Source organism: Caenorhabditis remanei, chromosome II, assembly GCF_010183535.1.
Source record: "Caenorhabditis remanei strain PX506 chromosome II, whole genome shotgun sequence".
NCBI lineage: Eukaryota > Metazoa > Nematoda > Chromadorea > Rhabditida > Rhabditidae > Caenorhabditis > Caenorhabditis remanei.
The window spans coordinates 16,517,352-16,543,114 of NC_071329.1; the positions used below are offsets into that span (position 1 = coordinate 16,517,352).

The 25,763-nt window shown below is 36.9% G+C and overlaps 8 protein-coding genes across 8 annotated transcripts; 3 read left to right on the forward strand and 5 right to left on the reverse strand.

The window, feature by feature from the left end:
- Window positions 1–221: 221 nt before the first annotated feature.
- GCK72_007410 (uncharacterized protein) lies at window positions 222–768 on the forward strand (the record flags this gene model as incomplete). The annotated part of the gene is made up of 2 exons (XM_003100094.2): window positions 222–286; window positions 330–768. 2 exons carry the CDS (start codon window positions 222–224, stop codon window positions 766–768), a joined length of 504 nt encoding a protein of 167 aa, XP_003100142.2.
- Window positions 769–1,139: 371 nt separating this feature from the next.
- On the reverse strand, window positions 1,140–2,742 carry GCK72_007411 (uncharacterized protein; the record flags this gene model as incomplete). Its single annotated transcript, XM_053726173.1, has 7 exons — window positions 1,140–1,262; window positions 1,309–1,460; window positions 1,508–1,655; window positions 1,705–2,080; window positions 2,140–2,267; window positions 2,316–2,588; window positions 2,641–2,742. 7 exons carry the CDS (start codon window positions 2,740–2,742, stop codon window positions 1,140–1,142), a joined length of 1,302 nt encoding a protein of 433 aa, XP_053590367.1.
- A 1,958-nt stretch (window positions 2,743–4,700) lies between these two features.
- GCK72_007412 (uncharacterized protein) lies at window positions 4,701–6,243 on the reverse strand (the record flags this gene model as incomplete). Its single annotated transcript, XM_053726174.1, has 7 exons — window positions 4,701–4,832; window positions 4,880–5,031; window positions 5,081–5,228; window positions 5,275–5,653; window positions 5,697–5,818; window positions 5,906–6,091; window positions 6,142–6,243. 7 exons carry the CDS (start codon window positions 6,241–6,243, stop codon window positions 4,701–4,703), a joined length of 1,221 nt encoding a protein of 406 aa, XP_053590368.1.
- Window positions 6,244–6,557: 314 nt separating this feature from the next.
- On the reverse strand, window positions 6,558–8,263 carry GCK72_007413 (uncharacterized protein; the record flags this gene model as incomplete). Its single annotated transcript, XM_053726175.1, has 7 exons — window positions 6,558–6,683; window positions 6,731–6,882; window positions 6,927–7,074; window positions 7,125–7,509; window positions 7,692–7,819; window positions 7,867–8,112; window positions 8,162–8,263. 7 exons carry the CDS (start codon window positions 8,261–8,263, stop codon window positions 6,558–6,560), a joined length of 1,287 nt encoding a protein of 428 aa, XP_053590369.1.
- Window positions 8,264–8,466: 203 nt separating this feature from the next.
- GCK72_007414 (uncharacterized protein) lies at window positions 8,467–10,009 on the reverse strand (the record flags this gene model as incomplete). The annotated part of the gene is made up of 7 exons (XM_053726176.1): window positions 8,467–8,589; window positions 8,636–8,787; window positions 8,832–8,979; window positions 9,030–9,420; window positions 9,463–9,584; window positions 9,631–9,858; window positions 9,911–10,009. The coding sequence occupies 7 exons, from the start codon at window positions 10,007–10,009 to the stop codon at window positions 8,467–8,469; spliced, it is 1,263 nt and encodes a 420-aa protein (XP_053590370.1).
- Window positions 10,010–10,318: 309 nt separating this feature from the next.
- GCK72_007415 (uncharacterized protein) lies at window positions 10,319–12,036 on the reverse strand (the record flags this gene model as incomplete). The annotated part of the gene is made up of 7 exons (XM_053726177.1): window positions 10,319–10,444; window positions 10,491–10,642; window positions 10,687–10,834; window positions 10,885–11,269; window positions 11,450–11,577; window positions 11,625–11,879; window positions 11,935–12,036. 7 exons carry the CDS (start codon window positions 12,034–12,036, stop codon window positions 10,319–10,321), a joined length of 1,296 nt encoding a protein of 431 aa, XP_053590371.1.
- A 1,602-nt stretch (window positions 12,037–13,638) lies between these two features.
- Window positions 13,639–14,286, forward strand: GCK72_007416 (uncharacterized protein; the record flags this gene model as incomplete). The annotated part of the gene is made up of 3 exons (XM_003100054.2): window positions 13,639–13,745; window positions 13,801–14,047; window positions 14,095–14,286. The coding sequence occupies 3 exons, from the start codon at window positions 13,639–13,641 to the stop codon at window positions 14,284–14,286; spliced, it is 546 nt and encodes a 181-aa protein (XP_003100102.2).
- A 2,747-nt stretch (window positions 14,287–17,033) lies between these two features.
- GCK72_007417 (uncharacterized protein) lies at window positions 17,034–18,890 on the forward strand (the record flags this gene model as incomplete). The annotated part of the gene is made up of 6 exons (XM_053726178.1): window positions 17,034–17,426; window positions 17,474–17,598; window positions 17,935–18,325; window positions 18,375–18,522; window positions 18,570–18,721; window positions 18,768–18,890. 6 exons carry the CDS (start codon window positions 17,034–17,036, stop codon window positions 18,888–18,890), a joined length of 1,332 nt encoding a protein of 443 aa, XP_053590372.1.
- Window positions 18,891–25,763: the final 6,873 nt, after the last annotated feature.

Here is a 25,763-nt window from a genome sequence, read left to right on the forward strand (position 1 = left end):
CGGGGTAGCAGCCGGGTTTGGGGGAATATGTTAACAGTAGGGGTGGTCGACATGTTGAGGTTGAGTAAATATGTCACAATGAACAACAGGCGATAATGAGATGTCCTAATCCCTCACACCGTCTTTCCCACAGACCACATAAACCTTCTTCGTAGACGTTTTAAAAATCAATAGGACCTTTTTTGGCCTTCGTCAGAATTTAGTTTGTTTAAGTCTCCAAAATGTCTAGACCACTATCATACTTGAGTCTGAAATGTGTTATCCTATTTTTGGAACCACATTCAAGGTAAGATTGTATTATTTGTTCAAATCTAATTTTTCTTTTCCAGATTCAAGGTGATTGCCAGCATGCCGTCGCTCAAATTCGCTGATTTAGCCATTCCATTTCATATTCACAATTTGGATTTGGAGCAGTCAAAATTTAAAATCAATCAGGCAGAGTTCAAATTTGACATGGTTAAGATATTCAACAAGGACAAGACGAGATACAATGAGTATTTCCGATTGACAATAAATTACATCACTCATGAATATCTGACTGCACAGGAATCAATTGAAAAAGCGATGTGGTACTTGGCGAAGAAACTGTTCAGAGACAATATGATAGTGACTAATTTGAGTTTGAGGAGCGAAGGAGAGGTGAGATTGACCTGGTTGCCGTTTGATCTCAAGTTGAAGACTCATCGATTGTTTGTAGGACAAGGTGCTTCTTTGATTCAGGCTAAGCAACTAACCAGAGACTGTGACCCAACTATTCAACGGGTATAAGAAAATTCTTGTTGTTATTTGAAATGCTCTTCTTATTTCTAACTGTATGCTAACACCTCACAAGGGTGCGAGGCGTAAAGTCCGCAGCGAAAAGTTTTTGAATTTTTTCCAAGTCGCATTGCGTGCGCGTCGCGGTTTATATTGAAAGATTCGACAAATAAACTATAAATTTGGATTTGGCACTCCAACTGTTTTTTGACACCGTGCCAACCTTTGTGCGACGAAGCGCGTTTCCGTACTGTAGATTTGACTTTTATAATTATATAAGATCAAAATTAATCAATCACTGAAGAGCAGAAATAAGGAATAACTTTATTCAAAAACATTTATTGAAGCATTAAAAATAGAGACACGTCGAAGCGATTTTTATATTATTGAAAAGAAATAGACTTTTCGAGGAGATCCGCAATTAATGACTTGTCCAAATCTTGAATATTCGCAGGAAGAATTGATCGGATTTCGGTGACAGATGTGATTTTAGCGAGACATTTCTTCTGAAATCAAAAATATGTGTTTTTACTTTTTAAGCTCATGCCTCACTTTCAATAATTCCAGATTGAAACGAGTAGACAATCGTAACTTCGTTTTCAATGATTTCTTCGATTTTTTCAACAGAAACTCTTCGCATTTACGGACGACCAATGGGGTGTCGTACATGTCGGCTACGAGAAGAATGCCTTCGACGGTGAATTCTGAGAAAAAATAAATAAGATTGTCTTCAGAAAATGAAGAATATTACCATCAATCGCTTGTTCTCCATAAAGTATTTCCAGATATTTCTGAAAATCATCCTCATCAATTCCAGTCAATTTGATTTCAGATTTCTTTGATTCTTGGAACTGTCCTAGCAAGAGTGTGTTAAAATACGGAGAATGAGTCGCGAGGTACTGAAATGAATATGTTTAAGAAAATCATATTGTTATATTTCACACTAACCAATTTTGAGACAAAAAACTTCTTAGCATTGATTACAAGGACAACATCAGAGAATTGTTTCATTGTTTCATCAAAATTTCTCACATTTTCCTTGTAGATACCAGTTGTTTTCGTAATTTTCACTCTAATTTCCGCAGACAATTTGTCGTTGACACTGAAATCTTCTTCCAGCTTTTTCCACTCAATGAATTTGAGGATTCCCCATGATTCGTCCTTGTTGAAAACCGTGTTGTATCTGTTGCCAATTTTGTTCAATTTTAGCAATGACAACTTTGGTTCGAATTCAACGAAAATAGAATAATCTCCAATATCCGGGATGTTTTGATAATAGAGAAAGTATGCTAGATGATCGTTATTGCGTTGAATCAGCATTCGCCTGAAATACAAAAAACATTCGTTTTATTCGTTTTATTTTTAGAGAGCTGCGAGGCTGACCATTGAAATCCGAAATGCTCTTCTCCTTCACTGAACAATTTATCTGTATGCTTCAGACTTGAAACATTTTCGAAAGTATGCTGCAACACGAAATATTTTCCATCAATTGACATAACATCACTCGGAGTCTGAATAATATATGTAAATCAAGGAGCAATGCAACGCTTAATTCGTACAGTTTGTTGAGAAGATGTAGTTGAGTTAATCGCGTCTTTTTTATCACTTGATTCCGATGATGTTTCATTTGTAAGTGACTCCTCAATTTTATCAATTTTCAGTTTAATCAGTCCGAGCTCTTTCGAAGATTTCTCCATTTTTTCTTCAGCCGAACGAAGTTTTTCGACGATTTCCAAATTAGATTTCTCGAGGTTTTTCTGTTTTTCCAACAACTCTTGACACATATTGTGAACGTTTTGAATTGTGGCAATCGGTTCTTCAATTCGAGGCTTCTGAAATTGATAATCGATAAGAAACTGAAAATAGTGATTTTATCAAATTCACCTCTTCATTACCATCCGTGTCAGTTGAAATTCGGCGGCGCTTCGATTTTGGACTACCCGGGTCATTGTTACCCAGAGTAACGTTATCGTTTTCTTCTGTCATTATTCAGGAAAAGAAACCACCGAAGAAAAAGTTCAATATTTAAAGGAAATGGTGCGAAAGGATTCAGATATACAAGGAAAATTGAAGCCTTAAATTAAAAACATTAAAACTGACGCAGAGGATAAATATGTTTTATGAAATTCGAGAATTATATCGGAAATGAGAATAGAGTTCAGAAAGAATAAAGAAAAAACAAAAAATGATAAATTAATGAAGAGAAATCGCCTTTTCCAAGAGCTCCCCCATTATTGATGGATCCAAGTCTTGAATACTACCGGGAAGAACAGATTTGATGTCAGCAATCGATTTGATCTCAGTGAGGCATTGTTTCTGTAAAAAACAATTTTATTTTAATTGTTATCAAGTTGAGAGTTTACCTTCAATGCTTCAAGATGGTATTTTGTGGCCATTTGCAATTTTTTCTTCAACGATTTCTTCGATTTTTCGAGTAAAAACTCATCGCATTTGCGAATGACCAGAGGAGTATCGTACATGTCTGCCACAAGAAGAATTCCTTCAACAGTGAATTCTGGAAAAAAAAGGTTCATCTTTGAATAATATTTTTAATCAATGATACCATCAATTGAGTATTCTCCGTAAAGAACTTCAAGATAGTTCTGAAAATCATCCGCATCGATTCCAGTCAGTTTGATTTCAGATTTCTTCGAATCGTTAAAATTTCCCAAAAACAAGGCTTTGAAGAATGAAGAATGCGCGGCGAGAAACTGAAAACTGCATTTATCAGTTTATTGTTGTTATTGAAAACTGACTAATTTCGAAACGTAGAATTTCTCTTCGTTGACAACTAGTACAACATCTGAGAATTCTTCCATTGTCTCGTCGAAAACTCTCAGATTATCTTTGTAAATGCCAGTTGTATTCTTGATTTTCACATGAATTTCAGCTGTCAATTTATCATCCATAAGGAAGTCTTCATCCAATGCTTTCCACTCGATAAACTCTGCCCATCCCCACGAGGAGTTTAATTCAATTCCGTCGTTACAAAATGTTCTATTAGCTGTTTTCACGCAATTTTTGGCCCGGTTCGATATTATGATATGTTTCCGATTAGTCTCAATGGACCACTTTCCTCTTTCCAGCGATTGTGAGCAGAACAAATAGAATGAAAGATTCTCATTATTTCGGGTCACATACATCCTCCTAAAATTACAAATGTGAATTAAATATGCTCGGTATCATACCATTCAACGCCAAAGTGCTCTTCCGGTTCTGACCACTGATATTCATTTTCCTTCATAGTTGAGACATTCTTGAAGACATGTTTTAGCATAAAGTATTTTCCAGTCATTGGTATCTTTTCATTAGGAATCTGCAAATTGTTACTATTTTTAAACTACAAATTTAACTTAGCATACAGTTGTTTCAGAAGAATCACTGGTAATCGACTGTGAAGATACATCAGTTTCCTCATCGATTTTGTTAGATTTTAGTTGAATTTCTTGAAGAATTTGATCTTGTCCCGATGAAAGTTTCTGAATTTCGGAGTGCAGCTTTTCGATAATCTCCATGTTGGTCTTCTCAAGATTCTTCTGTTTTTCCAGTAACTCTTGACAAATTTTGTGCATACTTTGAACAGAAAAATTGAGAGCATCGATGGGATTTTTCTGAAAATGAAAGGGTAGATTACGAGACGAGACTTCTAGGTTACCTCAACATTTTCAGTGTTGATTTGTTCCACTTTCTGATCTTCTTGCATCAAATCGTTCTTGTCCTTGTTAGAGGGAGCCACATTATCGTTTTCTTCAGACATTCTGAGAGTTTTGTGCTAGAAGACTGAGCGGGAGAAACTGCAAATAGAAGGGATTACGAAGAATCCCTGATCTTTAGAAAAATACATATTGAAATTATAACAAATACAGATTTCAAAAAACAACACAGCACACATTAACAATATCAAATTTGTATAACAAAGTACCAATGAAAGACTTGAAAACATATTATTTGGGATTGTGAAGAGCGAGAGATTTTTCGAGAAGTTCTCGCATTATCGATGGATCCAAATCAGTACCATCTCGTGGCATCACAGATCTGATAGCAGATACCGATTTGATGCTGTCAAGACATTGTTTCTGAAAGTGATAACTGATTTCGAATAAAGCTGTTAATCAAAATTTACCTTTAATGCTTCAAGGTGGTATTTCATGGACATTTGCAGCTTCTTTTTCAATGTCTTCTTTGATTTTTCGAGTAAAAACTCTTCGCATTTGCGAATAACCAATGGAGTGTCGTACATGTCTGCCACCATGAGGATTCCTTCCACTGTGATTTCTGGAAATTTAAATTTGAAATGTTTTCTAAAAACTCTAATGAATGTCACCATCAATTGAATTGTCTCCGTAAAGCAATTCCAGATAGTTTTGAAAGTCATCCGCATCGATTCCTGTCAATGTGATCTCAGATTTCTTTGATTCTTGAAACTGCCCCAAGAAAAGTGACTTGAAGTATGAAGAATGGACGGCGAGGAACTGAAAAACGCATCCATCAGAAATTATTGCTGAATAATTAATTCACCTTTTTCAAAACGTAGAATTTCTCTTCGTTGACAACTAGTACAACATCCGAAAATTCTTCCATTGTCTCGTCGAACACTCTCAGATTATCCTTGTAGAAACCAGCGGTTTTTTCGATTTTCACGTGAATTTCAGCAATCAATTTGTCATCCGCAAGAAAGTCTTCTCGCAATACCACATATTCAAGTACTTCAGGAGATCCTTTCTTCGTTTTGGAATTTTGAAAAAAGTCGCGTTTTTTTGTACTCCACTTTCTTGTATTAATAGACAGAAATTTGACTTCATATTCAACGTCAAACGACATTTTTCTTTCAGCCATCTCCGCACCACGGCTCAAAAAAATTGCAAACTGTTCTTTACTCCGCAGAATTAGGATCCGCCTGAAATATAGGCAATATACAAAGGAATAAGTGTGATTCTCACCATGGGACACCAAAATGTTCTTCTATCTCACTGTACATTAGATCCGAGTGTTTCAAACTTGAAACATTCTTGAAGACATGTTTCAGAACGAAGTATTTTCCAGTAGTCGATATGTTAGAACTCTGAAAACAAAGACGTTCTCGGGATCAAATCTTTTAGATGATAACCTCATTTTTAGAGTCCGAATCGGTTTTATTCTCATTATCTACCTTTACAGGAACTGCCGCTGTCACGGTTTTTGGTTTCATGTCGTCTCGAAGCAATTGAAGCTCGCTTTCGACGGAACGGAGCTTCTCGACAATTTCTGTGTTAGATATTTCGAGATTTTTCTGCTTTTCCAAGAGCTTTTCAAACATTTTCTCCACGATTTCGTTGTGAGAAGTGTTTTGGTTCTCCTGTAAAACAAAGCTTGAAAATTAAAAAAAATTGAATTCAGCAAATATACTTTTTTGTTCCCAGCGGTTTCCTGTGTCACTTCTTGCTCTTCCGACACCAAATTATCATTTTCGTTAATCGTCGGAGACACATTATCGATTTCTTCCGACATCTGAAGCTCGAAACAATCAGTAAAACCTGAGAAACATATTTGAGAAAATAATTTTCAGATATGAATAATAGATGAATACTTCCACTCAAAAAATCAATACAAGGTCTTTAAAACTATCTTTTTTTGAGTGATATTATAAAGAAAACAGGGGAATGGGAAGTAACAGTAAAAAATCAGTAAAAACAAGAAAGTGTGCGGAGAGAGAGAGCGAAAACAATAAATCTGTAACGATATTTCGGTTTTAAACAATGAAATGATGTGAAATAATGATATTTTACGAATAGTTTTAACAAATATTATCCAAACAATTGTATTCAATTTTGAAGTGAAATCGCTTTTTCAAGAAGTTCGCCCATTAGAGACTTGTCCAAATCTTGCACATTTCCAGGCAGAACATCTTCAAGATCGTCAATCGATTTGATGTCGGCGAGGCATTTTTTCTAAAAAATAATGACTTGTTTCAAACTATTCCGATGTAATTACTCACCTTGAGTGCTTCCAAATTGTATCGAGCAGACAATTCTAACTTTTTCTTCAATGTTTTCGATGTCTTTTCGAGTAAAAACTTTTCGCATTCCCGAAGAACCAATGGAGTGTCTAGCATGTCAGCTACCAGAAGAAGTCCTTCGCAAGTGTATTCTAAAACAACTACTGAATATTTATCAAGATGAAAATGGGATTACCATTAATTGGATGTTCTCCATAAAGCAGTTCGAGGTACTTCTGGAAATCATCTGCGCCGATTCCAGTCAATTTGATTTCCGATTTCTTCGAATCTTTGAAAATTCCCATAAACAATGCTTTGAAATATGGAGAATGAGCGGCGAGGTACTGAAATATTGAAATAATTGAAAAATGTTTCGAAAATTATTGAAACTGACCAATTTTAGAACATAAAATTTCTGTTCGTTGACAACTAGTACAACATCTGAGAATTCTTTCATTGTCTCATCGAAATTTCTCAGATTATCCTTGTAAATACCAGCTGTATTCTTGATTTTCACGTGAATTTCAGCAGTCAATTGATCATCCACAAGAAAGTCTTTTTCCAATACATCCCATTCGATAAATTTCGGCCATCCCGAAGTGTTACACCTTTTTTCAATGTTAGTGAATGCCGAACTGTCTTCTCGCACTTTTTCGATCCGATTCGATATAAATACTAGTTTTTTCCTAACTTCGATAATCCATTTTCCAGTGTCCAACGATTGTGAGCAGACCAAAAAGAATGAAAAATGTTCTTTTTTTCGGTACACACGCATATTCCTGAAATTACAAATATGAAATATCTATTAGCACGACACACTCCTTATAACCACGCCCTACCGAAGCCGAAGAAAATTGTGTACGAAATTGAGCGATTCAGAGAAAAAGAGACAATTTTCAAGGGAGATTCGGTGGAGCGCAGTTGTAAGAACTGTGCTGAGCTAATAGACACGGTATCATACCATCCGACTCCGAAGTGCTCTTCAACTTCTGAACATAAATTCTGATTTTCCTTCAGTTTTGACACGTTTTTGAAAACATGTTTCAACACGAAGTATTTTCCAGTCGTTGGCATAACTTCACTTGGAATCTGAAAACGACAAATAGTGAACGAAAACATAAATAGATCAGGTTAACCATTGCTTGTGAAGAATCACTGGATGACGTCGTTTTCACTGAATCGTCAATAGAACACGATGAGATTGCAGTAGTTTCATCGACTTTATCGGCTTTCAATTGCAATTTAATCGATTCCAGTTTCTCATCTGTCAAGCGAAGCTTTTCGGCGATTTCCTTGTTCATATTTTTCTGATTTTCCAACACTTCTTGACACGTGTCATACATCTTTTGCAGCGTCAAATGCTGTTGATCACTTGGATTAATCTGAAAAAAGATTTATATTTGAATCTTTACAGAATCGTTATTGACAAACCTCGACATTCTGATTATTCTCTGCTTCAATTCTTTGACGCTTCGGTGCAGATCCTCCCTCTTCATTATTTTCTGATGAGATTTTGTTGTTTCCGTCGGTCATTATTCTGGAATTTTTGTTATTTTAAAGCACATTTTGAGGATAAAATATAATGTGAATGATGATAACAAGACAAATTCTGACAATAAATAGAACAAATCTGAATAAACTGTTTATATAATACTCAAAGAAGGCGAAAACAGCGAAAAGGCAAAGGAAATGGTTTTTTAAATGAAAAAAGAATGAAATCGTAGGAATAAAAGAAATTATTGAATAGAGAGCGCAATTTCCAAAAATTCAGTTGTAATCGATGGATCCAAATCACGAATGTCTCCTGGTAGAACTGATTTAATGTCAGCGATCGATTTGATCTCCTTGCGGCATTGTTTCTGGAAAGTAAACTTGCAATTTAATAGATTTAGAAAGAAAACATACATTCAAGGCTTCCAGATGGTATTTCATGGACAGCTGCAGCTTCTTCTTCAATGTCTTCTTTGATTTTTCGAGTAAAAACTCTTCGCATTTGCGAATGATCAATGGAGTGTCGTACATGTCAGCGACGAGAAGAATTCCTTCCACAGTGAATTCTGAAAAACGCCTTATTAAAAAAAATATTTTCAATGAGTGATACCGTCAATTGAGTATTCTCCATAAAGTAGTTCGAGGTAGTTCTGAAAGTCATCTGCATCAATTCCAGTCAATTTGATTTCAGATTTCTTCGAATCGTTGAAATTTCCCAAAACCAAAGCTTTGAAATATGGAGAGTGAGCAGCCAAATACTGAAATATTGAAATAATTGAAACATGTTTTGAAAATTATTGAAACTGACCAATTTTGAAACGTAGAATTTCTCGTCATTGACAACTAGTACAACATCCGAAAATTCTTCCATTGTCTCGTCGAAACTTCTCAGATTATCCTTGTAAATTCCAGTTGTTTCCATGATTTTCACGTGAATTTCAGCAGTCAGTTGGTCATCCACAAGAAAGTCTTTTTCCATTTCCGCCCATCCAATGAATTTCGGAAAACCCCAAGTGCCATTGCTTGTATCGACAGTGCCGAATGATTTTTTAGTTACTACTTTAAATCGATTCTCCGTGCTTTTCGACAGTAAGGCTTGTTTCCACTGAGCTTCAATGGACCATTTTCCAATTTCAGTCAATTTAAGACATTTGAGAAAGAACGATAAATCCTCTTTTGTTCGATACACATCAATTCTCCTGAAATTACTGAGTTCTAATAAATATATTCTCTGTTAATACCATTCAACTCCAATATGCTCTTCCGTTTCTGACCAATGATCTTCACCTTCCTTCATATTTGTGACATTCTTGAAGACATGTTTCAATACGAAGTATTTTCCTGTGGTCGGCATGGTAACGCTCTGAAAACAAAGAAGTTGTAAACATTATATTTTTTTACATGATAACCTCGGTTTTAGATTCTGAATCTGTTTCATCTTCATCATCGGTTTGTTCTGGAACTGTCGCTGCCACTGTTTTTGGTTTCAAGTCGTCTCGAATCAATTGAAGCTCGCTTTCGACTGAACAGAGCTTGTCGACAATTTCCGTGATCGATTTTTTTATATTTTTCTGCTTTTCCAAGAGCTTTTCAAACATTTTCTCCACTATTTCGTTGCGAGAAGTGTCTTGGTTTTCCTGTAAAAAGAATAGCATGGAATGAAAAACTTGAATTCACAAATAAATATACCTTTTCGCTCCCATCGGTTTCTTGAGTCACTTCTTCCTCTTCCATCGAAATATCATTTTCGTTGTTCGTCGGAGCCACATTATCGTTTTCTTCCGACATCTGAAGCTCGAAACAATCAGTGAGACCTGAGAAACATATTTGAGAAAATAATATGCAGGTATGAATAATAGATGAATACTTCCATTCAGAAAATCAACGCAAGGTCTATAAAACTATCTTTTTTGAGTGAATTTATAAATAAAGCAGGGAAATGGGAAGTAAAAAATCCGGAAAAACAAGAAAGTGTGCGGAGAGAGAGCGAAAACAATGAATCTGTACCGATGTTTTGGATTCGAACAATGAAATGATGTGAGGTATTGAGATTTTACGAATAGTTGTAACAAATATTATCGATATTATCAATTGTATTCAATTATGAAGTGAAATCGCTTTTTCAAGAAGTTCGCCCATTAGAGACTTGTCCAAATCTTGTACATTTCCAGGCAGAACATCTTGAAGATCGTCAATCGATTTGATGCCAGCGAGACATTTTTTCTGAAATTTATGACTATTTTCAAACTATTCCGATGCAATTGCTCACCTTGAGTGATTCCAAATTGTATCGAGCAGACAATTCTAACTTTTTCTTCAATGTTTTCTCTGTCTTTTCGAGTAAAAACTTTTCGCATTTCCTACGAACCAATGGAGTGTCTAGCATGTCAGCTACCAGAAGAAGTCCTTCGCAAGTGTATTCTAAAACAACTACTGAATATTTATCAAGATGAAAATGGGATTACCATTAATTGGATGTTCTCCATAAAGCAGTTCGAGGTACTTCTGGAAATCATCTGCGCCGATTCCAGTCAATTTGATTTCCGATTTCTTCGAATCGTTGAAATTTCCCAAAAACAATGCTTTGAAATATGGAGAATGAGCAGCCAAGTACTGAATTATTGAAATAATTGAAACATGTTTTGAAAATTATTGAAACTGACCAATTTTAGAACATAAAATTTCTGTTCGTTGACATCTAGTACTACATCCGAAAATTCTTCCATTGTCTCGTCGAAACTTCTCAGATTATCCTTGTAAATTCCAGCTGTATTCTTGATTTTCACATGAATTTCAGCAGTCAGTTGGTCATCAACAAGAAAGTCTTTTTCCAATACATCCCATTCAATAAATTTCGGCCATCCCGTAGTGTTACACCTTTTTCCAATGTTAGTGAATGCCGAATTGTCTTCTCGAACTTTTTCGATCCGATTCGATATAAATACTAGTTTTTTCCTAACTTCGATAATCCATTTTCCAGTGTCCAACGATTGTGAGCAGACCAAAAAGAATGAAAAATGTTCTTTTTTTCGGTACACACGCATATTCCTGAAATTACAAATATGAAATATCTATTAGCACGACACACTCCTTACAACCGCGCCCTACCGAAACGGAATAAAATTGTGTGCGAACTTGAGAGACTCAGAGAAAAGAGACATTTTTCATAAGCGATTCGGTGGAGCGCAGTTGTAATTCTGTGCTGAGCTAATATACTCGGTATCATACCATCCGATTCCGAAGTGCTCTTCAACTTCTGAACATAAATTCTGATTTTCCTTCAGTTTTGACACGTTTTTGAAAACATGTTTCAACACGAAGTATTTTCCAGTCGTTGGCATAATTTCACGTGGAATCTGAAAACTAAAACTAGTGAACAAGTACAAAAATATATCAGGCGAACCATTGCTTGGGATGAATCACTGGACGACGTCGTTTTCACTGAATCTTCACTGTCTTGAGAATTCGATGAGATTGAAGTAGTTTCATCGATTTTATCAGACTTCAATTGCAATTGAATCGATTCCAGTTTCTCATCTGTCAACCGAAGTTTTTCGACAATTTCCTTGTTCGATTTTTCGATATTTGTCTGTTTCTCCAACACTTCTTGGCACATATCGTACATCACTTGAAGCGTCAAATGCTGTTGATCATTCGTCTGAAAAAGAAATGAGATTTCTATTTGAAAATTTCCAAAGTTTTAATTGACAAACCTCGGCATTCTGATTATTCTCTGCTTCAATTCTTTGACGCTTCGGTGCAGATCCTCCCTCTTCGTTATTTTCTGATGAGATTTTGTTGTTTCCGTCGGTCATTTCACTGCAATTTACTGAAAAAAGAAAGAAAAACGTATTTTAATGTGAATTTACAGTCGTTTATGCAAAAAATAAGCAAAGAAACATTAAAAAAAAAGCCAAAAATAATTATGTTGGCAATCGGGACTACGGTACGCAATTGTGTGCAATGCATTTTATTTGACGCGCAAGTTTTTCCACATCATTTTTTTATTTTTTCAGCGTTGTTTCTATTGTTTTTAGACTGTTTTTGTTCATTTTTCTTTTCAAAATTAGATTTAAATACGACAAATTAATGGAATATCGAAATTTCTGGTTTCAGGTATCAATGCAATCAGCACAATGCTCCTCAAATCCCACGCGGCGACGAATGAGTCGTCACAAGAGATTCAACATTTCAAGACCTCATCCGTCATTTCAATCTGAAATGTAAAATTCCGACTGAAAACTCGATGACGGAAGATATTGTGTGTTTGTCAGCATTCCTCCCAGCTCACCTTTCATCATCACGCATCAGCATCTCCAGATGTCTGTGCATTACTTTATATCGATCATCATCAAGAAGTGGCAATCGATATTCTGCATACATGTCACCTGAAATTGCCAATTTACAAAGTTTCGGAGAGAAAAATGAAGAAAAGGCAAAGAAATTTCGCAGAATTTAAGAAAACTCCCGGCATAAAGGATTTTTTCGGCAAATTGCAAGTGAAAAAATAGAAAAGGGGCGGAGCGAAAAACCATGCGGTAACTCGCGAAAACTTTGTAGCTGCACGGTGATTTTCTCGAAACCACTTGGTTTGATTTCTATGCCATCACATTGGCGGCCGCGAGCAAACCCGCTCTACTGCACCGTTGAAATTTCTAGACCCTCAACTTTGGCTTCAATATTCTAAAAATTTAATTAAATTTCCCCCAAATCGAATTAAAATTACCCTAAAGAAAGGAATGGAGAATTTTTGAAAATAAGTCTCGTGCTATTCTGTCCTCAGTTTCACAGTTTAATCGGCCATTCACTTTTCTTGACATTCAATACAGTGTAAAAAATTATTCCATTTTCGAACGCGCTCTACCTGCACGTGCGAGAGAAGAGAGACGCAGAGCCAAACGAGTGCCGCAGTTGCAAAAACCGCGTGCCAAGCTTGCATCAAGACTCCGCCCATTTTATTTTCCACTGCGGCCGAACTTTTTGAGCGCTACCTACTAGCTGGTTCCGAAAAAATCACCGTGAGCTGAATTGCCAATCTGTGTTTTCGCGTGTCGGTGTTTGCACAATTGGCAAACCGACCGTAGTTGCCCGGGAAAAATCACGTTTTATCGCGTTGGCAAACGCAGCGGCCCAGTTTTAAACACAGATTATTCTTATTTTTTCAAATTCGCCGAATTCATTTTTCGATTTTTTTGGGATTTGTCATCGCAACGACGTTCAGGATTAATGCCCGCATGTGAAATTGACAACACCTTGTAAAATTTCTGAAATGTTTCTTGTTAATCATGTTTGTTTTTTTAAATTTTCCTCTGATTTCGCCCGTTTCAATCAAAAAATTAATTGATTTTCTGTGAAATTCCTTTGCCTTTTCTTCACTTTTCTCTCCGAAACTTTGTAAATTGGCAATTTCAGGTGACATGTCCACAGCATTTAAAGCTAGCGATCCTCAATCACCACTTCTTGATGATGAACGATATAAAGTAATGCACAGACATCTGGAGATGCTGGTGCGTGATAATGAAAGGTGAGCTGGGAGGAATCTCCCAAAATTAACCAAAAAAACAACTTCTGCTTTTCAGAATACCGGAATCCGTTGCATGGCCATATCCTGGTCCTTATACTCAAAAGACCCGAGAAAAGGCAGTAAACGACTACTTGAATGAATGGAGAAGGGAGATCGGAAATGATACGGAACAAGTTAGAATAGACAGGGAACTCGCTATTCTTCAAGTGTATGAGGAACGTTTCGACCATTTTAAATACAGAAGAAATCGTCCGCGGGATATGAATGATTTTCAAATTCAGCTTGCAGTTTTAGACGGAATCGTAAGTGCTATGTTCAGTTCCGGTTAAACTAAAGAATATGATTTCAGTTCACAGCTTGGGACAATCATCATCGACCGACTCGAACACTTCCTAGAAATCTGATGCATGCCGGTAGAAATACGATACGCAAGGAGCTCTTCAGTGCAGTCCATAAAAAAGTGGATGAGATGGCAAAATCTCGGAAGAATGCCGAACGAGATGCACGGGCCAATAATAGGAACGAACGAGGCCAAAACTGATGCCTTCGCTAATATTGTTTGTATTATTTGTATACTTTTCACTCATTCTTAATCATTTATTCAGTTTTAACATCATCCTTCATTGTGAGATTACCAGTCGGTTCACGTCGCCTAACGGCGACTAAACCTCCTTCTCAACACCACCCTTCTAGGTTTTTACAGTGGATCGTAATTAATCCGGAAACGGACGACACGTTTCAAATCCTCTTTTTTCTATATCTGAATATAAGAAAAAATATTGTCCCAACAACGTCCCAACATTTGTTTGATCCATCTGACTACAGTCAACGTTGCCTAACTTGACAGATCGGATTCTTGAACGCACCGACCTTCGCCATTTGAAAGTCGAACTCAGCTTTGAAGTATAGCCCCTCTCAATATGAGCAAATTTGATCCATCCTTCTGTTAAAGTGAGAGCTCCTTTCTTCTCGCCGTTACATCATCGGGCTTTTCTGATCGTATGGCAGCTGCCCGGGAAGAGATCGTCGGACTGCTATATCAGTTGCCATGATTTTCAACCCCAATTTTGTGTCATCCTGACTCTCAGTTTTTCGTTTGACTACCATGCGATTTGAATCAGCAGCTTTACTTTTCTGAAGCCAGTAAAAGTTTATCTCTCTTTCTCTCTAAAGCGAGGTTATGCGTTTTTATTATCTCGTTCCCACACTGACTCCTGTGTCATCATCTCGTCCTCAATCCCCGTCCATTTCGCTTCTTCAGGCGGCCTTGTAGAGGACCAAAAGATTAGTCGATATGCAAAAATTCAGCCCGACGCCTTCTTTTTGTCGTATTTTTTCACACACTCCTGTGTCATGAGTTGAATGTCCTGTATCCCATCAACTCCTTCGAGCTTCAATCTCCCTTCTGATTCTGAGCGATGGAGCACGCCTTCACCGGAAACAGGAGAAACAGCACCATAATCATCCACTAAATTGTCAGCAGGAACAGTATTAGTTATTGGAGACAGTGACGCCATGAAGGGAATAGGAAAATGATAGTTATCAGCAGTTCAGAAGAATGGGATTTACATGGCCCCATGTCTGGACTTCACGCAACTTCCGCTTTTTACTGTATTCTTACACGGTAAAGTAGGCGGAGCTAAAACCGTGGTGAGAAGAAGAAGGTAAATGCTAGCCAGATTGGCTATTAATACTTTTAAACATGTGGACTCATATCCACAATCCCCTTTTAGCTGTCTCCAGAAAACTACCCGTATTTGTATGATTCACGTCGCCTAACGGCGACTAAACCTCCTTCTCAACACCACCCTACTGAGTGTTACAGTGAATTACCCGGAAACGGACGACACGTTTGGATTCCTCTAGTTTTTCTGAATCCGATGATATCAAAAAACCCTTCACGTCGTCACTTTTTAAAAAAACGGCGCATAACTTTTTATGACGTGGATCAATCCGAAAACGGACGGCACTGGCCACAAAGAGAAAAAAGTTAAAGTTACATTTAACCGCTTTTCTTTGGAGTCTCGAGTCGAACCAACTAACTGTAGTCAACGTCGCTTAACTTGCCAGATCGGACGGTCGGCGCGTTCCCTTTTATCCACGCGCCACTGAAGAGGCGCCGCTCTGTGAAGAGGAAAGCGAGCAGCCGACGTTTCACGGGTTTTGCCGACCGCCTCCCCCTTCTCTCTCTTCGAATATGGCTTGAAATTCAGTTTTTTTGATCCAGAAGACGTCAAATTTGATATTTTTGAAAAAAAGAAAAGTTCGGGCATCATTAAGAGAAAATTTCTGATCTTTTGGTCTAAATTCGAAGAAAATCGGTCCAGTAGGAAAGGCGTTAGGATCGGCGACAGACAAACAAACATACAGCCGTTTGCGTTTGTTAATAGTAAAGATCTCGACTATAACAAAGTTATTTACAACCTCCGTATACTGGCTGTCTATGTTCTTATCAAAACAAAAAACCAAAAAACTATTCCAGCCTGACGGGAACGAACTCACTACCCCATGGGTGAGTGTCATCTGCGTAGACCGCTACACCAAATACGCGCGGCCTGGGCGCTCTCGAGAACGCAGTCAAGAAACACCGAGTCAGTAGTTTTGAGTTTCTACCACCCTGTCGGGACACACCTTCTCTGCACGCTTTCTACTGTTAAAATCGGCATCGTCTCCAGAAGACGTCAAATGTTATATTTTTGAAAAAAGAAAAGTTCGGGCATCATTAAGAGAAAATTTCTGATCTTTTGGTCTAAATTCGAAGAAAATCGGTCCAGTAGGAAAGGCGGTAGGATCGGCGACAGACACACAAACATACAGCCGTTTGCGTTTGTTAATAGTAAAGATTCTGTAATATTTTCGTCTCATGTAACTTTATATTCATATTTTTAATAATTTTGCCCAGTCAATTTTTCATACTTGAGAAGTAACTTCGAAACAATTTATTGATAAAAGACTCATTTGAATAACTTTATTTTCGGAAAACGGGTAAATTCTCTGTGATACTTTTCTGTCCAGCTTTTCAGAGGCCCCACGAATTAAAGGCTCCCCCCGATTTGTTCTGTTTCTCATCAGTTCTTGGCGGTGCCTTTGAAAGAAAATCGATTAGATTTTCGAAGAATCTTTCGAGAAATTATCGAAGATTTTTTGAAAGATTTTCGAAAAAATCCGGATTTTTTTTGAAATTTCTCGAAGAAATTTACGTTCAATATCGTTCATGTATACTTTGAAGAACTTTTCAGCCATTTTTGGTGACTTTACAACCATAATTTCATGTAAAATTCCAGAAAAATGTCCGAAGAAAACGATAAAGTGAAACGAAGTCACAATGAGAAAGGGAGCCCAGCAGGGAAGCGACGAAAGATTGAAACCGAAGGAAATGAAGAAGCAAGTCGATTGAATATTGGTCGTTTAATAATCAATTTTTATTTTCAGAAAATCACCAATAATTCGTCCGAGTCGGTTAACGAGAAAGTACCTGATATATGCCAAAAGTTGTTGGAGAAACTGGAAACTCTCGAAAAATCTAATATGGAAATTGTCGAAAAACTTCGATCGGCTGAAGAAGAAATCAAGAAACTTACACGAAAACATGAAGAAGATGCTGTCGAGAAGAAACAAACTGAAGAGACGGCAAACGGCATCGAGAATTCAGTCACTCCATCAGAGACTTCTGATGAAAAAGTATGAAACATGATAGCGGATTTTATTTCAAATTCGTATTCTTTCAGTTATCTCAGATATTTCCAATGACTGCAAAATTTTTTGTGCTGAAAAATGTCTTCACAAATGTTCAGGATATGAAAGAAGGAGTCCCAAAGTTTGGCACAGAAGAAGAACATTTTGGAGTGTCATGGTTAGAGTTTAAACATATATCATTCTTATATATAAAAGACAATTGGGCGTTGTCTGTCTGTCTGAGGCGATGTCCGCAACGGTTTTGGAAAGAGAAGAGAAACTGAGCCAGCGGGCAAAACCGAACTGCCGTGCTTTGGACAGCGACAGCCGCTTTAGACCACTCGGCCATGCGGGCACGTTTGAGAGAAGGTGGCCAACCGCCGAAGGCGGGGCAGATAGGCTGGTATATATATATATATATATATATATATATATATATATATATATATATATATATATATATATATATATATATATATATATATATATATATATATATATATATCAATTTCAGGCAATCACGTCTGTGTAAACAAAATAACAAGCTCGCCTTATGTTTAAAATGTGTCAAATCATTGAGTGACGAGAAATGGTTGATTACATCAGATGCTCAATTCACATTCGTTTCAACAAACGGAAAATGTCATTCTCATTTGATGAGTCGTTCCCAAGGAAATGCGAATGGAAACAACAAATTTGATGCTTACGGCGCGAATTTCATCGATTGGAGTGAAATGAAAGAAGATTTTCTCAAAGATGGCAAGCTGGCCGCTGAGATTCATGTGAAAATCAAGGAGATGACAGGAATTTATAAGAATGAATTGAAAAGTTTCGGTGATGAAATGAAATCATTTTCTGATGTTGTTCTTGTTGTCAATGAGAAGAAGTTCTACGTGTCAAAATTGGTTAGTGGGCGAACTTAAATGTCACAGAAATTTTTATATAATTTTTCAGTACCTCGCTGGACATTCTCCATACTTCAAATCACTTTTCTTAGGGCATTTTCAAGAATCGAAGAAATCTGAAATCAAATTGACTGGAATCGATGCGGACGATTTTCAGAACTACCTGGAAGTTCTCTACGCAGAACATTCTATTGATGGTAATATTTAGTTTTTTAAAATGAAAACTTTACTTATTAATTTACAGAGTTCACTGTCGAGGGAATCCTCTTGGTGGCCGACATGTACGAAACTCCACTGGTCCTTCGAAAGTGCGAAGAGTTTCTCCTCAAACAATCGAAAAAGACGTTGAAGAAGAAGTTACAAATGTCAACTCGATGCAATTTGGATGCTTTGAAGGTAAGTCTAGATTTCACAAAGAATTCAGGAATATCCGAATTTTCAGAAGCAATGTTTCATTGAAATCAAATCGATCGATGACATAAAATCTGTTATTCCTGGAAATATTCACGACATGGATCCATCTGTAACCGCGGAACTTCTAGAGAAGTGTCTCGCTCTTTGTTAATTCTTTCTACAATTCTTTTTTTCATTTCTTTTTTCGTTTTGTTGGTTTTTTTTGTTATAAATGTTCGAGAAAGTATTGGTTTTCATATTTTTTATTTTCTTCTAAAAGGTGTATTATAAATTCGCAACTCAACGCCGCATGCCTTTAAAGGCGCAGGGACTTTTTGCGAAATGGTCCTGCCACGTCACAGTGGCGCACTTCGCGTGCAGTTGTGCGCACTTGCCGTGTTTTTGTGTTTTTCAGTAACGAATGTTTAGGATTTTGCGTTTTTTTCCGTTTTTTCTTCCGATTTTAATAATTTTTCCTTATTTTTTAAAGGTAATTATCGTCCATTTCGTTTTTAAAATCTGTAATAAAGTTTTAATCGATAAAAAATGTGTTTTGCTAATTTTTTTGCTGTGTAAGAGGGATGTGCCTCTGTTATTTTTCTCTCTCTCTCTCTGTTTCAGGTCGTTATAGGTGAGGCAACAACTAAAGGAAGAAAAAAGGTAATAAAAAAAACATTTTTTATAACAATGAAATAAATTTTAAACAAATTTCAGCTTCGACTACACGACGGAACGAGCGACAACCAAGATGTAGTGATGAAGAAGAAGCGAACAGAAGAAGTGACAGGAAGAAGATGCAGCAACCAGAAGAAGAAGGATAACGGAAGAAGATAGGAATTTCAGGTGAGCATTACATATCATCCCATTCCATATTTTCCTCTGATCTCTCTCGTCTCGCTTCCCCGTCATACTGTCCCCTTCCTCTGTTTCTTCTCCCCATTTCATCGATCTCATCTCTTCCCTCAACCTCCTCTCTTCCTTCAACCTCCTCTCTTTCACATTGTTCTTCTCCTTCATATCCTTCATAATCGGAGTCATCCGAATCGTCTTCCCTTGCAGCAGCCTCCATGATAACCCTCAAATCTGATTCCACATCGATAGCATGAGCGATGGTGTTCGCCGCTGTTGCTTCGGAAAGGTTTTTGAGGAAATCAATGGCGCGCTGTCGGACCTAAGAAATATTTTATTTAGCTGAGAATTACTACTTGCAACCCACAACTTCAATCTTATCTGTTGTCTTTCCCTTCTGCTTTAAGTGCCCCTTCATCTGGCCCCAGACCAACTCGATGGGGTAATACTGAAAAAACCAACGGAAAGTTTGGCCAGCGAGACTTTTCTAGAAATTTTACTTCTGTAAAGTAGTTTTTTCAGTATTCTGCTATTTCTGGCGTTATTTTCGATAGTTTTTAGTGTTTTTCTATCAATATTTGCCGTTTTCTATCGAAATTATTGAAGAAATACAACAAAAATAATCGAAAATACCGTCAAAATTTAAAAAATCAACTTTTTCGAAGTCGAATTTCTAGGCCACGGCCCCCAATTTTCTGCGACCCTTTCAATGACCAAACTTTCCGGCGCTCGCTCTCAGCGGGTTGTGGACCGAATTAAAAAATTCTTGAACTATGAAAATGAACTCGCCGAAACTCATACATTAAAATATGAAAACATCACAACAGACCACAATACGCCTTTAACTTTTTTTGTGCAGTGCACAAATTTTTTCAAAGTGTCTCCTCGAATTTGTGTAGTGCACAAATTTTTCAAATCCGTAAATATTCAGTTTTTTTGTGTTTGTCGACTAGTTAGATACGCTTCGAGACCTTAAAGACACATACCGAGGTTACTGTAGTTTGAACTTATGGGGCTAGATGATTCATCATTTGTCAGTGCTCTTCTTGCAATTTGTGCACTTCATTTTTAACTTTTTTTTGTGCAGTGCACTTTTTTCAAATTGTCTCCTCGAATTTGTGCACTGCACTTTTTTTCGAAGTGTCTTCTCGAATTTGTGCACTGCACTTTTTTTCAAAGTGTCTTCTCGAATTTGTGCACTGCACTTATTGACTCACTTTTAAATTTTGTTGAGTGAAATTTTTCTAAATCTATGTGAAAACTCAAATTACAGCCGACAATGAACTCGAGATCAAAGCCATCACCACAAGAATCCATTGATTCTGACAGTGACGGAGAAGTTGACGATGAACAAATAGAAGAAGACTCAACTGATAACGAGTCACAGAAAAACTTGAATCACATGACTAACGAAGAGGTGAGATTCTTCTTCTATTTCACACAGTGCACTTTTTGCTCTTTGTCTTTTATTATGTGCAGTGCGCCTTTTGCTCAACGTGTGATTATTTTTGAATAGATAATTATAGGTCCCACTCGCTCCTAGCTCTCCAGTTCTCAATGAAGAGACTGAAAGTGCACAAATGGATACTCTAAAAACCCCAATTCTTCGGATGCTGTAATTGTCGCAAAGTCGGCCGATGTAACAAATGGTGGTGTTGATGACCATGATAGTAAAACGATGGAAAACGATTGTGAAGTGACTGAAAGTGAACAGACGGATACTCTTAAAATCCAGAAATCTTCGGATGCTCCAATTGTTGAAAAGTCGGCCGATGTAACAAATGGTGGTGTTGATGACCATGATGGTAAAACGACGGAAAATTGTAGTGAAGAGGTAAGCATTTTTATAATAATTGGTCAAAATGAAATCTATGTGCACTGCACAAATTAATATTTTCAGAAGGTTGATGAAACCATTGAGAATTCGTCGCTCCAAGCAAAATTGAAGCAGCAACAAGCAATCGTTACACCCAATGAGTTCGCTGATATTGATATGCAACTGGATAAGGATATTCCATTCGTAACTGCACGAGTGAAGTATACTATTGAAAGTATACTCGAGTATAAATTAAGAGGAGCTGTTCTTCGAAAAATCAACCAAGAAAAGGTCAACGAGATATTGAACATTCCAATTATTGAGTTGTTCGACGAGGAAATGGCAGGACTTCCGTAAGTTTAAGCCTGGTAAAATTGGTAAACTTGAGAAAATTTCAGTGTTGTTCTGCGATCTGGAGATAAACTCATTTGCTTAGAAGGCAACGTTCCACACTGAAGGCTCTCGAACTCAGGGAAAATTCACTGAGTATGAAAATGTGAGTTAATAGCTCGTATTTCAAATGTAAACTGAATTTTCAGGTGCAATTGTTTGATGCTGCGATTAGTGGAGTATTCAGTGAACAAGATATTGAAAAGCTGCGTAAAGATCCAAGAAAAAGAACCGAATAAACACGCATTCTTTTCATGAAAGGAATTTTTACCATAAGGCAGTCACAAGAATTACAAGAACGTATTTTCCTCATTTACTTGCTTCCGAATAAAACCCGACGTGTGTATTTGAGCGCTTTGAAAAATCTAAATTTTGTTTAACTCTATTTTCAAGCTTATTTTTGTTGATATTTCAGGGCAAAAAGCCTCCAACTGCTCAAAGGTTTACGAGTCAGATTTTATCAGCCGCGGAACATGATGACACGGCTAATTCTCATATGCTATGGGATCATTTGCTATAACTCAAAAAGCTATTTTTGCTCAGTTGCTATATAGTCTCTTTTGCTATATGAAGTGTCTCTTCTGCTATTTTGGCTCATCTGCTATGGAAATGGGGTTCCTTGCATGGCTCAAATGCTATCATCTGGCTCATATGCTATGGCCGAACTCATATGCTATAAAATGCTCTTTTACTATGAAAATTAAAACCCGAATGGGTACTATTTTCCAAAGTCCAGAAAGAAGAGTAATCGGAAGCGAGGGACCTCAATATGATAATATGGTATCGGAATGAAGGCTCCAGTGTGATTTCATAGCTATTAGGTAGATATACCAACAAGATAAGTTTTCATTCAGTTAGTGACAAAACAAGAGGGAAATCTGGAAATTTCATCAGGTCAAGCAGAGATAGAAAAAAAGTCGGAAAATTCAGTAGTGAAATTGAGTTCAATATTCGATGAATTGGATAAAATATCGTTTCCTAACGTTTTTATTCACTTTTTCTCAGTAGGTCTGAAGTGCGCAGTATTTACTAAGAAGGTACAATTTTTGACATATCTCGAAATTTTTTCGACTTGCGTAAATGGACTATAGAAGACTTTTTTTAAACCTTTTTCTCTTGTTATAGTGCGCTTTGAATAACTTCATGACACTTTCTTTTCAATTCCGAACAGGCAATTTTTTTTCAAATGTTTGCTAATTTCTCTCATGTTTTGGCTGCCTGTGTATAAACGTTGAATACTCAGTCAACGCTCGCATTGCTGTTCTGTTGTCAGGGCAACAGCCAAAATTGACTAAAATTCAAACTATTTTTAAAGAATTTCTCGCCAGTTGTTTCTGCCTTTCATTCGTAAGTGAATTTTTCTAGCCGGTTTTTGCATTTATATAGTTTAGACATTGTCAGCAAAATTTGCATCATGCGTGCTCAGTTACTAAATTTTCATTTGCTATGCCCGTTGGCCTAAAATTGAACGTAACGCATGTTTTAATGGATATTTTAGGATGTAAAAGTGTAATTTAATACACTTTTTCCTTATTCACGAGCGTCGAGAAACTTTTTTTTTTACAAATCTCAGTTTACCGTTGGTCTAACAGCGTTTTTTTCCTTTTTTTTGCACTTTTCGACATGCTTATGTGGAAAAATTGTCAAAAAATGGGGGAGAAATGTAGAAAAATGGGACAAAAACATGAAAAAAAAAACATTTTTCACCGTTCGTGAATAAGGAAAAAATGCATGAAAATACTCTTTTACCTGACCTGAATAACCCCATTAGCTGTTTTTATTAATTTCCTAACTGTTTTCAGTACATTTTTTCGATTTTTCGGGTTTTTAGGCGAACAAAAAAAAGTTTTCGGGTAGTTTTTAGGCGACCGGAAAAAAAGAATTATTTTCTTTTAACTAGAGGTCCGTTTGATTAACAAAAAACATGAAAAAGTCCTAAAATATCCATTAAAACATGCGTTACGTTCAATTTTAGGCCAACGGGCATAGCAAATGAGCAAAATTTAGTAACTGAGCACGCATGATGCAAATTTTGCTGACAATGTCTAAACTATATCACAGGGTCAAATTTTGTCCATATGAATTCAAATTATTTTCGCGCGAAACCGGAAGCTCAGTGAAGCGCGTTTGCACACAACTTGCACGTTGCCAATTGAGTCGCCGATCAGCATAATGCGGCCTTTGTATAACGTGGGTACAGTAAGACGAACGATAGGGAGTCAAATTTTTCGAATGAAGCTAGCTTTTCTTCCATTTTTCTCGCTATTTTCGAGAAAATTTTGCACAAAAAAATATCGAATTCATTAAAAAGGAGAAAAATACAAATTTTTAATACACAAAAAAAATTTTTTTGGATGAGTTTTTTGAATTTCGCGCTAATTTAACGCTAATTTTTTTGGAGCGCAGTTGCTTCATATGGGCATTCTATGACCCTGTGTATATAAATGCAAAAAACCGGCTAGGAAAATTCACTTACGAATGAAAGGCAGAAACAACTGGCGAGAAATTCTTTAAAAATAGTTTGAATTTTAGTCAATTTTGGCTGTTGCCCTGACAACAGAACAGCAATGCGAGCGTTGACTGAGTATTCAACGTTTATACACAGGCAGCCAAAACATGAGAGAAATTAGCAAACATTTGAAAAAAAATTGCCTGTTCGGAATTGAAAAGAAAGTGTCATGAAGTTATTCAAAGCGCACTATAACAAGAGAAAAAGGTTTAAAAAAAGTCTTCTATAGTCCATTTACGCAAGTCGAAAAAATTTCGAGATATGTCAAAAATTGTACCTTCTTAGTAAATACTGCGCACTTCAGACCTACTGAGAAAAAGTGAATAAAAACGTTAGGAAACGATATTTTATCCAATTCATCGAATATTGAACTCAATTTCACTACTGAATTTTCCGACTTTTTTTCTATCTCTGCTTGACCTGATGAAATTTCCAGATTTCCCTCTTGTTTTGTCACTAACTGAATGAAAACTTATCTTGTTGGTATATCTACCTAATAGCTATGAAATCACACTGGAGCCTTCATTCCGATACCATATTATCATATTGAGGTCCCTCGCTTCCGATTACTCTTCTTTCTGGACTTTGGAAAATAGTACCCATTCGGGTTTTAATTTTCATAGTAAAAGAGCATTTTATAGCATATGAGTTCGGCCATAGCATATGAGCCAGATGATAGCATTTGAGCCATGCAAGGAACCCCATTTCCATAGCAGATGAGCCAAAATAGCAGAAGAGACACTTCATATAGCAAAAGAGACTATATAGCAACTGAGCAAAAATAGCTTTTTGAGTTATAGCAAATGATCCCATAGCATATGAGAATTAGCCTGATGACACTGCAACTGCAAAAGTTCTTCAAGATTGTATGACTGGAATCACTTCGTTTCAACTTGGTCGTTCACAACTCGAAAAACTTGCAACACCAAGAGTAACCAACAGAAAGCGTAAAAATGATACCGACTCGGTTGAAACATGCTCTCAAGAAAAGTGTTCAACTGTAAAGTATGACTCGGTTAATTTCATAAAATCAAAAAGCGATGTTCCCGAAGGATCTGTATATGTGACCGTAAACAGCCCTCCTCCAGCTGAATGGATCAAAGAGAAAAAATTACAAGTTTGCTTGTTGAATCCTTCAACTACAGCTATGACTGAAATTGTCCACCAAGGTTTCGAAAAGATTCACTCGGGGATGTTGAACGGTATGTCACATTTAAAATGTTAGATTTTTTTGAATTTTGTTTTTTTTCCAGGTCCCACAGCTCTCGGTGTTCCATCAACATTTGTATATTTGTTGTACGGAACAAAGGAATGCAGCGGTCAACCAACATTCAAGTGTTACCGTCGTATGATGTCCATGATCAATCACCATCTGGAAAATGCAACAACCAAAGCAAAGTCTGTTTGCCCGGTATTTGCGAAAACCACCATCACGAAACAATTGAACCCCAAGGGATATGAGCAGGGATGTGCGGAAATAA